Raw genomic sequence first — 16,052 nt, 5'->3', positions numbered from 1 at the left:
ATCTGCCCGCTGCCCACCAAGTAACCTAGACGGCCGCCCCTTTCATTGTATACATTGCAATCTGACTATCCCTCCCTGGAGTGAACGTACCTCACCACTTACTATCTCCTTGAGTACTCCACGAATATTAAAGACTGGACTGGTCAACTGCCGATCTCTTCCCCGTCATGCGAGTGAAATCTGGTCTATACTGGTCTCTCACGATTGGGACATATTGTTCCTCACTGAATCTTGGATAAAAGATACCTCGAACCCGGATATCTATTTAGCTACCCCCCCTGATTATCGCTTCATGGGTATCAACCGAGAAGGCAAAACAGGGGGCGGACTATCCATTATTTTTAAAACTCACCTCCGACTGACTATTAAAAAACTCACAAATATTGGGCTGATTGAAGCCATGTATTTTTCTATTTCAGACTCCGCTGCGGTCTTCTTGACTGGCATTCTAGTGTATAACCCACCGAGGGCGTCAGCCTCTTCATTAAAGCAGCTGGTCCATCTTATAGCGGACTTATCACTCAAGCACCCGCACTTCATAGTACTAGGTGATTTCATCACAAGACCGGAGGCTACATTATGCATACAACTTTTAATATGCAGATCCCAGCCGCATCACAATGGAAAGTTCCAAATAGAACAAAGGCAACAGCAAAAAGCCATGAGCCAACAAGATACAGCCTCTTTTAAATGCGGCTCCCAAGCAGATAAGTCTTATCTTATACTCTCTTATCATTTGTACTCTATTGATTGTTTAGTGATTATTTAGAGTTTATTTAATTATTTATAGTATTTGGGGGTTTTCTCTTGACTTTAGCATGAGTCTCTTTCTATGGTGTGGTGCTTTCCTCCCCCCTTAATCCCACACCCCCTTCCAATACTGATTTCCAATATATGGAAATTCCCCTCATCTCAACCCCCCCCTCCCCCCACGCGATTGTGTGCTGTTTTGCGTTTTTTGTCGTATTATGTTAATTGCGCTTCGCAAGTCTTCCTTGGCGATATACATCGTTATTCATCAAAGTAAGTATTGTTTTCCCTTACTTTCTTGCTGATTGCCTTTCTGGCGATATACGTCGCTATTTCACGGGTAAGTATCTTGTTTTCGTTCTTCGTTATTGCCCCGCTTTTCCCTCGCGCTCAGCAACGCGAGGCTGTGGCGCTTTTGAGGAATGACCCTTAGCAACAGCGACGCCGCGTCGTTTGGTTGCTAGGGGCATTTCCTCTATTCCGCACGCGTCCACATGCTTTAGCGCATCTCTATGGGAACCCCTCTCGCCTGACAGCGCTCGTCTTTACCGGCAAGCGACAGTTTACTCCTGTTAACCATATGGTTTTTAAAATCCTCAATATCTTAGCGTTTCAATACGATATTTCTGCATTTCGAGTTGTTTTCACCCCGATTTCAAATTAACCTTTACTTCGTGGGTGTCATTTATTAATTTATTAATTCTAATGTCTAGCTCTGGCTCTGAAGAGGCCTCTGCCCCTTGTCAGGATGTCACCACTGACACATTTAAAGTGAGATCGTCTCTCAAAGAGGCTCATCCTGCACTAATGAATTCTAAACGTCCTATTCAGCAAAATAATTTAGTCTCTGGTAAAAGACTAAAAAAGAGTAATAATATTGACCTGAGCATGGGAGGTCTTAGCACCTCATCTATGGTTAGAGGTCCTAGTACCTCAAGGAATGAGGGAGGTCTTCGCACCTCAACTGATTTGGGTGCCCTTGGCGGCACAAAGAATAACGGTGCCCATAGCGACACACATTTTAGAAATGCTCATTACGACGACGATCGCGACTCAGATGACTCTGAATTTATAGACGAATATGTTCTTGATCTTAATGACCAAGACCATGACTTTGGGGATGGTCTAGATAATACGGACTCATCCAGTAAAGATGTTATACGTAACCCTTTGGGTGAGGAGATGCTTTCCCCTCAAAACTTAAGACATCCACGAAGCTCTGAGTGGTATCCTCAAGAACATGTTTCCAAGTTTGTTAAAAAATGGATTAGATATCCCTTGGAGAGGGAAACTCGTAACATCTTGAGAGCAGAATGTTCCAGACCCTCGGTTGGGGATAAGACCTGTTACACCCCAAATCTTGATCCTGATTTGATCAAATTTTTAAATTGGGACGTGACCCTAGGAAGGGTATCGAAAAATCCTTTAAAACCTGTCAGAATTGTCTTCTCGACGTCCTTGGCCCTCTCACAAGAATCCTCGACTCTGCAGAGGAGTCCCATCTAGAAGGAACCCAACTTGATACCGAGCTCATTAGAGGATGGAGCCAAAGAGCTATTATTCTTTTGGGAAATGCTAATACAAGCATTAATGCTGAAAGGCGTAGAGTGGTTCTCACTCGTATTAACCCTAAACTCGCCGATCTTGCTGATAAAGAGCCCTCTAATAGCCAAAAAGGACTTCTCTTTGGAGAAGATTTAATTAAATCCCTCGGCAAGTATGTTTCTACATTCACTGCCTTAGACAGAGCGCAACAAAACATGCGCAAGGTTTTTAATACTGGAAATGGCCTTTTTGGAAGGGCCGGAAGACGCGGCCAACCTTCCGGCCGTTTCTCTCAGAGGCCCAATTTCAGATCTCGTGGAGGTGGCAGAGGCTACCCTCAATACCAACAATACCAACAATATCAATATTCTAGCCCGCAATTCTACCCCCAAAGAGGCAGAGGACAACGCGGCAGAGGATTCAGATCACGTGGGTCAAACACCCAAACCAACCCCTCAGGTGAGTGCTTCCCCTCTACCTTCCCTTTCTTTCCCTTCAAAGGTGGGCGGGAGGCTGAAGTATTTCGTAAAAAATTGGGAATCCATCACTCAGGATCCTTGGGTTCTAAGCACTGTAAAGGGTTTTACGATAGATTTCGATCAAGAACCTATTCAGCGTTCTCTCCCAAAATGTATTCCAATGTCGCAGGTACAACAAGACATAATAGAAGAGGAAATCTCTTCAATGATTCAGAAAGGTGCAATCTTAGAGGTCCCTATGGATCTTATAGGTTTTGTCAGCAACCTTTTTTTGGTCAAAAAGAAAGACAAGGGTTGGAGGCCGGTTATAAACCTTCGCCAAGTAAACAGATTCATTTCCTACAGGCATTTCAAAATGGAGGGTATCCACCTCCTGAGGGATCTGCTCCTAGAAGGGGACTGGTTAGCCAAACTCGACCTCAAGGACGCCTATTTTACTATCCCCATGGCCAAAACCCATCAACGTTTTCTCCAATTTCTTTGGAAAGATCGACTGTACCAATTTCAAGCTCTTCCATTTGGTCTCTCTTCCGCACCATGGTGCTTCACAAAAGTGATGAGAGCCGTTGTTTCCCACCTAAGATCAAGGGGTGTTCGTCTAATTATCTACCTAGACGATATTCTAATTATGGCACAAGAAAAGTCACACTTAATTCGAGACCTGGATTTTGCGATGAAACTCATAGAAAGTCTAGGTTTCATCATAAACAAGGAAAAGTCTCACTTGACTCCCTCAAAATCCTTGGAATTCCTGGGCTTCTCGGTCGATACCACCCGTTGTCTCCTCCTCCTTCCTTCGAAGAAAATCGCGAAAATAAAGAAGCAAATAAAACATGCTCTGAGCAAACAGTCTCTCTCCCTCAGGGACTTAGCCTGGTTACTAGGTCTCCTCTCTTCTTCAATTCAAGCGATTTTTCCAGGACCACTCAATTATCGGGCTCTTCAGAGAGTCAAAGCGAGAGCCCTGAGGTCAGGACTTTGGTACGGAGATCAGATTTCTCTGGACTCAGACTCTCGTTCAGAATTGATTTGGTGGCTAAACAATCTGGAGGCTTGGAACGGCAAGGCCATTTTTGGCTCTTCCCCGGAATTTGTTCTAGAATCGGACGCCAGCCTTCACGGTTGGGGTGCTTGCCTCTCGGATGTAAACACTGGAGGACTTTGGTCTCAGGACGAATCTCTCCACCACATAAACTATCTGGAACTGACGGCCGGACTTTATGCTCTTATGAGCTTCAAAGATTCGCTTCAAGGAAGGTCTGTCCTTTTGAAAATGGACAACATGTCGGCAGTGGCTTATATCAATCGCCTAGGAGGCACGAAATCTGCGGACCTCTCGGATCTAGCAAAAAATCTTTGGATGTTTTGCCTGGAGCACAAGATTGCTCTAAAAGCAGAATACCTTCCGGGCACTGCCAACTCATCCGCGGATTGGAACTCCAGGTTCCTTGTGAATTTCAGCGATTGGAAGCTGAACCCTCATGTCTTCAGAACTTTGAACCACATTTGGGGCCCTCTAGAGGTGGATCTCTTTGCAAGCAGACTCACCTCCCAACTTCCAGATTATTTCAGCTGGATGCCCGACCCGGGTGCTCAAGCATTCAACTCCTTCCTCCAGCCCTGGAAGGATGTCCGGGGATATGCCTTTCCCCCCTTTGCGATGATTCAGAGAGTCCTCCAGAAGGTGAGACAAGAACAATGTCTCCTCACTTTGATAACTCCCTTCTGGCCCTCCCAAGCTTGGTTTCCAACTGCTCTGGAACTAACTTGCAGCATTCCTTTTTTAATCCCGTCTCTGGAAGATCTTCTCACAGATTCAGACGGTCGAATTCATCCCCTTATTCTCAATCAGACTTTGTCCCTTCTTGCTTGGAAAGTGTCAGGAGATCTAACGAGATCTCACGACTTTCGGACACGGCTTCAGTTCTCCTCAAGGAGTCTTGGGCCCCAGGCACACATTACAGATACAATAGAATCTGGAAACTGTGGGTTTGTTGGTGCATGGAAAGGGACCTGGATCCCTTGGAGGCTCCTATTGTTGACGTGACCAATTTTCTAGTCGAACAATTTGAAAGAGGACTTAGTTATAGATCCATTAATTGCTTTAGGTCCGCAATTTCTGCGGGACATACCCTCGTGAATGGCAAAACCATTGGGAAAAATGTTATCATTTGTAGGGTCATGAAGAGTATTCGTCTCAAAAGACCCCCTAGACCCAAGTATGACATACTTTGGGATGTTAATTTGATTCTTCGTCTCTTTAGTAATTGGCCTTCTAATTCTCTCCTCAATAGGAAGTTTCTTTCTATTAAACTCGCTACCCTTTTATGCCTAGTTTCTTGCAGAAGATCCTCAGATATCCGTTGTCTGGATATTTCCTATCGTTCTTACAATATTTTTGGCGTTAAATTTGAGATTCATAGTCGTACCAAAACCATGTCTGACTCCATATTTTATCCACGTTTCGATCTTCATCCTAAACTCTGTGTTGTCGAGTGCATGAAAGAATATGACCTTAGAATGTCCGAACTCCGTCCAGTTGGCGTCAATCAACTACTTATCTCTTTTGTTAAACCTCATAAGGGTATTAGTTCCCCTTCCATTGCTAGATGGATTAAAATCGCTATGAAACTAGCCGGAGTTGATCTATCAATATTTCAAGCTCATTCCATGAGAGGTGCTATGGCTAGCAAATCTCTTTGGTCGGGAGGTAAGTTGGATGATATTTTGAAAGCTGCTGATTGGTCCAATGCAGGTACTTTCGCTCGTCATTATTGTAAACCCATCCAACACATGTCTGATGCTGTTCTAGGAAGCTTCCAACATGCATAATGTAGCCTCCGGTCTTGTGATGAAATTGCGATTCTCATATTTACATGACTAGAGAATCTGGATTTCATTAAAGACTCGGAGGCTGACATTATCCCTCCCTCCCTCCTCACGAGGCATTCAATTTATTATTACTATATTTTTTTACTAGTATATATATTCTTATGTATTGTGATGTTATCTTAATTTTTGACCTTTGAATTTGTTCTTTCTGATGTCTCTTGAGATCCTTGAGTCTAATTACCTTTTTCTTTTCAGACAATGCCTGATTTGGACTTCGCCTTCTACGTCCTGTTTCATTTCTTTTTGGACCTCCTCCAGTCAAGTTATACGATCTCCTTGTTCCGAAGGCTCTACTTCTACATTTGAACTTTGAACTTTATCTTCTTGTCCTCATTTAAAAGAGGCTGTATCTTGTTGGCTCATGGCTTTTTGCTGTTGCCTTTGTTCTATTTGGAACTTTCCATTGTGATGCGGCTGGGATCTGCATATTAAAAGTTGTATGCATAATGTCAGCCTCCGAGTCTTTAATGAAATCCAGATTCTCTAGTCATGTAAATATGAGAATCGCAATTTCAATCTGCATGTCGAAGATCCTGCATGCTCTCAGGCCATTCGATTTTTAGATACCCTACAGAGCCTTGGTTTGACGCAATTGATCCAAGGCCCGACGCATTCTGCAGGCCATACCTTGGACCTAATCTTCTCAAATCTCCCGGGCACTACAACTTACCCTCCCCTTCCCCTCACCTGGTATGACCATTATCTTCTCACGTTCGATATCCTGTTGCCTCCAGCACCGAACCCGGTGGAACTGGGAAAGGACCATAGGAGAAAATGGCATAAAGTCACTTGCACTGCCTTAGAGCCTGTCTTTCGGTGCTCCCTGGAACCTCACATGGAAGACATTGACATCTGCGTCACTAAGTTTAACGCAGCCTTACTGTCTGCCATCGATGGTATTGCTCCATCACTACCAGTCTCGTCTGCAAGATCCCGCCCCTCAGCCCCGTGGTTCTCTGTAGCCCTGCGTGAGGAAAAAAGCTGCTGCAAAAAATTAGAACGCAGCTGGCGACTAGCTTATGATCCAGAGGCAAAAGCATTTATAGAATGGCCTTAAAGAAATTGATTAAACTAAAAAAGTCTGCAATGAGAGAATTTTTTGCCTCTCAAATCAAAAACGCAGATAACTCGGCAAAAACACTGTTTAATATTGTCAAAGACTTTGTCAAGCCTCCGGCCATGACACCTAATAACCTCTCCAGTCAGTCTCTATGTAATGGCCTATCAGATTTTTTTCAAGATAAAATTGAGAAAATCTCCTCCTCCTTTCCATCAGTCTCTGCACCTGAACAATCCCCTTCCCCTGTCATAAACAGGAATGATACCGTACCATCCCTGGTAGCTTTCAAGGACCTTACCTCAGACTTTGCACTTAAATTGCTTTTACAGTGCAAATCGGGTTCTCCCCTAGATCCGGCCCCCCCTAAGGTTATGAGTGACCTTGCTCCCCTTTTGATAGAGCCACTCACTTCTATCTGGAATGCCTCACTACATCTAGGCCAATTTCCTACTGCTTGGAAGGAAGCCATGTTAGTTCCCATCTTGAAGAAGACAGATGCGGACCCCACGCAATTTTGCAATTACCGCCCCATCTCCCTCCTTCCTAAACCAGCGAAGGTCTTAGAAAAGGCCGTTCAACTCCAGCTCGCGGAATATCTGGAGACCAATTCCTTACTCCATGATTCCCAATCAGGTTTCCGCACAGGCTTCAGTACGGAAACAGCGCTTTTGGAAGTTTCTGAGACCATTCGAGAATGTGTGGATAGGGGAGAGGAGGCCATGTTGGTCCTCCTCGACCTATCCGCCGCTTTTGATACGGTGCCCCACAGGATACTTTTAGATCGATTGGAGCAGACTGGACTAGGCGGTTCCGCCCTGTCGTGGATTAGCTCCTTTCTCCAAGGACGAACGCAGAGGGTTCTTCTTAGACCTTTCCAATCTGAGTGCAAACCACTTGTCTGTGGAGTTCCGCAGGGCTCCGCTTTGAGCCTATTGTTTTTCAATGTTTATCTGGCCCCTTTGGCTAAGGTGGTTGAGTCATGTGGGGTCAGAGTGATCTCTTATGCTGATGATACACAGCTAATGTTTTCTTTTAGAGATCACTCTGACTCCAGCCTCGCCAGTTTTCGCCACTGTCTGGGCGAAATATGCTCCTGGATGGCTTCTAACCATCTTCGACTCAACACTGACAAGACGGAGGTCTTGTTTTTTAATCAAAAAACTACTATACCCTCTACCTTGTGGTGGCCGATTGTACTCAATCCTCCCCCCATTCCTGTTCACACGGCTCGCAATCTGGGTTTTCAGTTTGACGATGCTCTCTTGTGTAGCCCTCAAATAAATAAGGTTACTGCAGCCTGTTTTGGGAAACTGCGGATGATGAGAAAGATTTTTCCTTTTTTGCCTTTGGATGCTCGTAGAACGGTCACACAGGCCTTAATTACTTCACACTTGGATTATGCCAACAGCCTCTACGCCGGGGCCCCCCAATACCAAATTGAACGCTTACAGATCGTTCAGAACGCGGCGGCGAGGCTGATTGGCAATATCCCCTCCCGGCATCCGGTTTCTGCTTATCGCAAGGAGCTTCACTGGCTCCCAATCGCCAGCCGCATCAAGTTCAAGATGCTTACTCTTGCATTTCGGGCCCTTAATGGGACAGGACCGGACTATTTACGAAAGAGACTAGTACTATCCCACTGAGTCAGATCCTTACGATCCAACAATCTACGTCTCATTGTTGTCCCGCGGTTCCGTCGCTCGAGAATGGGCGGCAGAGCCTTTGCAGTCATCACGGCCAAACTATGGAACAGCCTCCCTTTAGATCTCAGATTTGCTCCCTCTGAAGCACTCTTTCGTAGCTGTCTCAAGACGTGGCTATTTTCATCTGCATAGGTACAACTCCCTTTTCTAGCTTACAGTCTCAGCGCCGGGACACCCCCGTTGGGGGTAGCCGTGCGCTCTACAAGCTTCATAAATAAATAAATAATAATAAGTGACCTGCACCCAGTGGGAAAGTGACCTGTACCCAGTGGGCAAGTGACCTGCACCCAGTGGGCAAGTGACCTGCACCCAGTGAGCAAGTGACCTGCGCCCAGTGAGCAAGTGACCTGCGCCCAGTGAGCAAGTGACCTGCGCCCAGTGAGCAAGTGACCTGCGCCCAGTGAGCAAGTGACCTGCACCCACATATGGAGGAAACTCCATATGCATCAGGAGCATTTCTTTTTTGATCTACAGAAAGAACCCCCGACTTCTGGAGATTGTTCTGCAGAACAAAAACATGCAAGTTGGGCAGCCTCAACATGGTGGCAATCCAGGCATACATTATTACCCCTGCCACAACATGGTGGCCATCCAGGCATACGTTATTGCCCCTGTCACAACATGGTGGCCATCCAGGCATACGTTATTGCCCCTGTCACAACATGGCGGCCATCCAGGCATACGTTATTGCCCCTGTCACAACATGATGGAGATCCAGGCATACGTAGTTGCCCCTGCCACAACATGGCAGCCATCCAGGCATACATTATTGCCCAAAGTGGTAACACTGATTCGGGAGGAACACGTTTGCCAAACTGCCTGCCTAGCTTGCTGGGATCTCTAAATTGAGCAGTAAAAAAATGTATTATTCCAAAGTTGCTTCCAGCTACGATACACCAGACGATGGGCTTACTTCTACAATGTTAAGGGCAAACCCATTAAACATATTCACCCATTAAAAACAGTAAAGATAGCTGCCCTAGTGGCAATCTTGCATACCAGGATTAAGTCTGGAGTACTCGTGCCATACACCTGGACCGTATTATATATCAGGAACACTGATCATGATTGGCCGCGGCGCACCATTAGACAATGGCGCCGGGTGCAAACATGAACAATACGCCGAATTACAATGCATGTGCTGCCCACAGAGCAGGTATAGGCTCTGGCTTCCCTGGAGGCAGCGGAATCAGGGAAATATGGAGCGGCTGCTTTACTGTGGAGATGGCAACCCGCCTGCACTTTAGAGAGGGAACAGAGATCCCCTTGCAGGTGAGTTCAGTGAGTGGGTGCACCCGCTTGCAGGTGGATGTTTGTGGGGTCCATGGTACCCCCTTTGTCTGACAGTGTGCCACCTGATGGCTGCTTTGCCTTTGTTCCCATGTCCATAATGTGGTGTGGGCATAAAGGCAAAGGAATCCCCTCATTTGCATGAGGCCACACCCCATGCTAATGTGGGAATGCCCTCTCGAGGTAATGCTGACGCTACACGCGCGTCAGTGCTTTCACTATTACAGAAGGGGGCGCACAAGGGCATGAGGCCCTTTTTGTAATACCAAAGTGACCTAGAGGTGCGCAAAGTATGCACACACTCCTGTTGTGCCCCAGGGCCCCTTCTCTAATACGGCTCATGGAACGCGGAAGTGAGTCATGAGTACTACAAGCGTAAGTCACACCTACTCACAGCAGAATCTTTGTGAATCAGGCCCTCAGTCTAAAGGGCACTGAATCAGTGGGTGAATAGAGCCTTCCCTAGTTTTTAAAAGAGATATGATAGCTACTAACGAGCCGTGGACTACACTAGCCTTCATTCTTTGGATTAACTCCCCAAAATGCAAGTGCCTAGAAGGTACTGCGGACACTATAGAGAATCCGACTCATTTTTAGTCATTTTACTTTTACTTTACATTGTCTACAGAATTGTTCATGCACATGGTTTCTTCCATGAAGGTACAACTAACTAGTCATGTGTTGATTCCCACTTGCAGTTCTGCAGTTGATTAAGTTCCAGAGCGAGCAGAGCAGGGTGAAGCTTGTGTATGGCCGCGAGCAGCAGAAGAGCTTGACCCGCGACTTCTTCTTCCAGAACGCCAAGGTCAGTGAGTCGTTTTATGGGTACACCGGGTCCAGTCCTGCTTTCAGGGCCTGATTATAAGTGATTAGTTAATGGTCATCTGGGCACAAACACCTGTTTACGCAGGGATCACAATTATTAGTGGTGCCATATTGATCACACGCAATACTAGGTGCGATAAAGTTCTCTCTCCCCTGTTGTGAAGCACTCTGAAGCACATCAGTTGTAGCAAGAATCTGCATTTATATTATTAAAAACAAACCAAGCAATGTAACACCCATAGCTCCATATATAACTGCATCACTGCATAACTATATCTCGCAGCTACCTTTCTTGGCCAAAGTACTTGAACAGCATGTTCTTCCTTCTCTCTCCTGTCATCTTGAAGATAATCATCTCTTGGAACCCAATCAAGATGGTTTCAGGGCTCATCGCAGCACGGAACTGGCCCTGCTCTCCGTGCTGGATGAACTGAGACTCAGGGCAGACAAAAAAATGCCCTGTGCCCTGGTGCTGCTAGACCTCCGCTGCATTTGATACGGTCAATCATGACCAACATTTGTCGCGGTTGGGGGATCTTGGCATTCAGGGCACAGCCCTTGCCTGGCTCACCTCCTGTCTACAAAAACACTCTCAGAGAGTCCAGCTGGCAGATTTGATATCCAACCCAGTTGTTCTTTCATGGGGAGTCCTCTTTAATGCTTATCTACAGCCTTTTATCGCCGCACTGAACCAGATGGAGTGCCGGATTTACAACTACGCTGATGGCACTCAAATTATTATCCAAATTGACAGCTCTTCAACAGCATATGTAAGAATGCAAAGCATCTTAAAATTCACGGTCAATTGGATGTCTGCCAACTCACTAAAAATAAACCCTGATAAAACAGAGGTACTGGCGGTTACCTTAGCTTCCAGTCCATTGAACAACCTTTTCTGGCCAAAAGAGCTCAGGCCTTTTCCTGAACCGGCAGTGGCCGTGAAAAGCCTGGGAATAAGAATTGATGCCAAACTATCTATGACACAGCAAGTCTCGGCAGTCGTGGGAACCTGTGTTGGCATCCTGAGACAACTGCGGTAATTGTCTCCACTCCTTACCTTTGCTACGCTCAGACGGGCGGTCTCAGCAATGATCCTGTCGCGTCTGGACTATGGCAATTCTTTGTATGCTGGCCTCCCTCAACAATTGTTGACCAGACTACAAATCGTCATGAACGACGCATCCAGACTAATTTTCAAAACACGAAGACGGGCCCACGCCACACCCTTACTACGCAATCTCCATTGGCTCTCAATCAGGCAGAGAATTAAATTTAAGGGTCTCTGCATCACACACAAAACCTTGTACGGCCAAGAGCAAAGTTACATCAAGAACCGCATTGTCCCCTACACTCCCAGTAGGATATTGCGGTCATCAGAGACCACTCTTCTGGCCTGCCCGCTCTTCAAACTGCCCTCCATGGGAGGGCGAGCGTTCTCAACCGCCATTCCATTGGTCTGGAACAGTCTGCCAGTGAGCCTCCGCAAGGAAGCAAATCTCCTCCCTTTCAGGAAGAAGCTTAAAACCATGCTCTTCCTGGAAGCATGGGGCACGGCCTAAGCAGCCCCCCCCACCCTATCTCTCCACCCAGTTCAGGTTCGCCCTCCGACAGCGCTTAGAGACCTTTGGGTGATAATGCACGCTACAAATCAAAATTACAATTACAACTGCTCTCAAAACAATCAAACCCAAACTTTCAACGTGATGTAATACAATTGTGTTTCACTAAGGGAAAGGTAAAACTGTAACAATATCAGACAACTACTTAACATCTTGCCAATAGGTTTTCCTAAAAAAATCAGAGGGGGAACTCTTAGCTTAGTAAAAGACATTTGACAGTATTAGCTGGAATTGCTTACTCTTGGCCCTGGATCGTCTCCTTCCTCGACAGAAGAACACAGAGAGTCCGCCTACCACCGTACAAGTCAGAGGCCACCGAAGTCATCTGCGGCGTCCCTCAAGGATCCTCGCTGAGCCCTACACTCTTCAACGTCTACATGAGCCCCCTTGCGGCCATCGCACGCCAACACAACCTCAACATAATCTCCTACGCCGACGACACCCAGCTGATCCTCTCCCTGACCAATGACCCCGCCACCGCCAGAGCCAACCTGCACGAAGGGATGAAAGAGGTAGCCGAGTGGATGACGACGAGCCGCCTGAAGCTGAACTCAGACAAGACGAAGGTCCTCATCCTAGGCTCCTCGCCCTCCGCCTGGGACGACTCCTGGTGGCCCCCCGCCCTGGGCACCGCACCCAAACCAACGAACCACGCACGCAACCTGGGCTTCATCCTGGACTCCTCCCTCTCCATGACCAGGCAAGTCAACGCCGTCTCCTCGTCGTGCTTCAACATCCTGCGCATGCTTCGGAAAATCTTCTGGTGGATCCCCACGGAGACCAGGAAGACCGTCACCCAGGCCCTCGTCACCAGCCGACTGGACTACGGCAACGCCCTCTACGCCGGAACCACCGCCAAGCTCCAGAAGAGACTCCAGCGGATCCGGAAAGCCTCAGCCAGACTCATCCTCGACATCCCACGGAACAGCCACATCTCCGGACACCTGAGAGACCTGCACTGGCTCCCTGTCAACAAGAGAATCACCTTCCGGCTCCTCACCCACGCACACAAAGCCCTTCACGACCAAGGCCCGAGCTACCTCAACAACCGAATCAACTTCTACGCTCCCAAACGCCACCTCCGATCAGCCAGCCACGCCCTCGCCGCCGTCCCACGCATCCGTAGAGCGACAACAGGAGGAAGGTCCTTCTCCTACCTGGCCGCCAAGACCTGGAACTCCCTCCCGGCCGACCTGCGCCTGACCCAAGACCACCTCTCCTTCAGGAAGAAGCTGAAGACCTGGCTGTTCGAGCAGTAACGGCACCCCCCCCCCCCCCCCCAAGCGCCTTGAGACCCTACGGGTAGGTAGTGCGCTCTATAAATGTCATTGATTGATTGATTGATTGCGTCAAAAGAACTTTGGAGATAATTTCTGTGATACCACGATGACTCTTACTCTGGTTCCACTTCTGTAAACAGAACAGTTGATGGACAGAATGCAGAACAATGTCATACATTCACCACAGTACAGAGATCTGGGCCGAAATCCATCGTTTTTTTGCTGCCCATGCCATGAAAGCATGGTTTTAGGGATTTTTGTGTACTAAAATGACCGCTTGTATGTTGAGGGCACAGCATTACTCCATGTTTTAAGGATGCAGGCTCAACTGGCTTCCTTCCATCCACATGGGTCCATCGCTGTGTTTTCCTCTCTATCTTATCTTTGACTCTCTTTCTTGTCCCTGTCTCCCCTTCTCTCTCTCCCACTCTCATTCTCTTGCTTCCATCTCTGCCTTTTAGGTTGTGCCTGGGCAGCTCATGCGCTGCTCTGCAAGACATGCTGTACTCAGGCATGGACTTGAAGCTCCGCCCACTCTCCGCCCATCTTTTCAATTGGCTCCTGTGGCTGTCCTTTCTAAATGGTTGCTTTTGGTTCGTTAATAGGCTTAATAGTCCCTCCTTAGTAACACCTTGTCTGTATTTGTAACCTCCCATGAGGATGGACTTATTACTTGTTATTTTGTCCTACTGCAGACTTGACTTTCCTGCAAAGCTTTTAAGATGTATGCGAGGCACCTTCTGGTTCGGGAACGGCAGCCGCTTAATTCTTTTGTTATGCGCGGCTGCCCGAATTACCACAAACTCACTCACCCGGTTGTGTTTTAAAATCTTGCCCGAACACCTCGTCCCCCCCGCCAGAAACCCTCACAAATCTGAGAGCTATTGCATTGCAAATGCTTGTTCTATATATTTTTTTTCTCTCTTGCTCCCTTCTTCTTTTCCCTGTCTTCCCCTTTCTCTTATTCCCTATTGTCTTTGTCTTTCTCTCCTGTCTCCCTCTCGCCTCCCCTCTCACACTCACTCTCTCCTCCTGTCGCTATGTCTTCCCTCCATCTTTCCCTCTGCCCCATCCCCTTCTTTCCCCGTTGCTCTATCATTCCCAATCAATCAATCAATCAATTAATGCATTTATATAGCACGCTACTCACCCGGAGGGTCTCAAGGCGCTTGGGAAGGGGGGTCCGCTACTGCTCGAACAGCCAGGTCTTGAGCTGCTTCCTGAAGGCGAGATGGTCTTGGGTCAAGCAGAGGTGGGTGGGGAGGGAGTTCCATGTCTTGGCGGCCAGGTAGGAGAAGGACCTTCCTCCTGCGGTGGCTCTGCGGATGCGGGGGACGGCGGCGAGGGCGGGGATGGTCGATCGAAGCTGGCGTGTGGGAGTGTAGTAGTTGAGGCGGTCGTTGAGGTATCTTGGGCCTTGGTTGTGTAGGGCTTTGTGTGCGTGGGTGAGGAGTCGGAACGTGATTCTCTTGTTGACCGGGAGCCAGTGCAGGTCTCTCAGGTGTCCGGAGATGTGGCTGTGTTGAGGGATGTCCAGGATGAGTCTTGCTGAGGCGTTCTGGATCCGCTGGAGTCTCTTCTGGAGTTTAGCAGTGGTTCCGGCGTAGAGGGAGTTGCCGTAGTCCAGTCGGCTGGTGACGAGGGCCTTGGTGACCGTCTTCCTGGTCTCGGTGGGGATCCACCGGAAGATCTTCCGTAGCATGCGAAGGATGTTGAAGCATGACGAGGAGACGGCGTTGACTTGTCTGGTCATGGAGAGGGAGGAGTCCAGGATGAAGCCCAGGTTGTGTGCATGGTCTGTTGGTTTGGGTGCGTTGCCCAGGGCGGGGGGCCACCAGGAGTCGTCCCAGGCGGAGGGCGACGATCCTAGGATGAGGACTTCCGTCTTGTCTGAGTTCACTTTCAGGCGGCTGTTCCTCATCCACTCGGCTACGTCTTTCATCCCTTCGTGTAGGTTGGCTCTGGCAGTGCCGGGGTTGTTGGTGAGGGAGAGGATCAGCTGGGTGTCGTCGGCGTAGGAGATGATGTTGAGGTTGTGTTGGCGTGCGATGGCCGCCAGGGGGCTGATGTAGACATTGAAGAGGGTGGGGCTGAGCGAGGAGCCTTGAGGAACGCCGCAGATGACTTCGGTGGCTTCTGATCTGAACGGGGGGAGGCGGACTCTCTGTGTCCTTCTGGCGAGGAAGGAGATGATCCAATCTAGTGCCTGCTCTTGGATTCCGACGCTGCAGAGGCGCTGCACTAGGGTGCGGTGGCAGACAGTGTCGAATGCCACGGAGAGGTCCAGTAGGATGAGGGCCGCTGTTTCCCCGTTGTCGAGCAGGGCTCGGATGTCATCAGTGGCTGCGATGAGGGCGGTCTCTGTGCTGTGGTTGGCCTGGAAGCCAGACTGCGAGCGGTCGAGGGAACCATTCGTCTCGAGGAAGGCGGCCAGCTGCTTGTTGACGGTCTTCTCGATGACTTTGGCCGGAAACGGGAGGAGTGAGATGTGGCGGTAGTTTTTGAGTTCGGTGGGGTCCGCTGATGGTTTTTTCAGTAGAGCGCTGAGTTCGGCATGCTTCCAACTCTCCGGGAAGGTAGCGGTGTCGAAGGAGGTGTTGATGATGTCT

General features: G+C 48.2%; 1 protein-coding gene across 1 annotated transcript in view; it reads left to right on the top strand.

Annotated features, from left to right (window-relative positions):
- The window catches only part of LOC147666252 (phosphatidylinositol 3,4,5-trisphosphate 5-phosphatase 2-like), a 420,611-nt gene that overhangs the window by 151,061 nt on the left and 253,498 nt on the right, over window positions 1-16,052 (top strand). The window contains exon 10 of the mRNA XM_086949195.1: window positions 10,418-10,524. Coding sequence (XP_086805321.1) covers window positions 10,418-10,524 — 107 coding nt within the window. The remainder of the gene's footprint in view (window positions 1-10,417; window positions 10,525-16,052) is intronic.

This window comes from Lissotriton vulgaris, unplaced genomic scaffold (assembly GCF_964263255.1).
Source record: "Lissotriton vulgaris unplaced genomic scaffold, aLisVul1.2 SCAFFOLD_568, whole genome shotgun sequence".
NCBI classification, from domain to species: domain Eukaryota; kingdom Metazoa; phylum Chordata; class Amphibia; order Caudata; family Salamandridae; genus Lissotriton; species Lissotriton vulgaris.
Note: the sequence above shows the minus strand (reverse complement) of the source record. Positions and strands in the feature narration are given on the sequence as shown.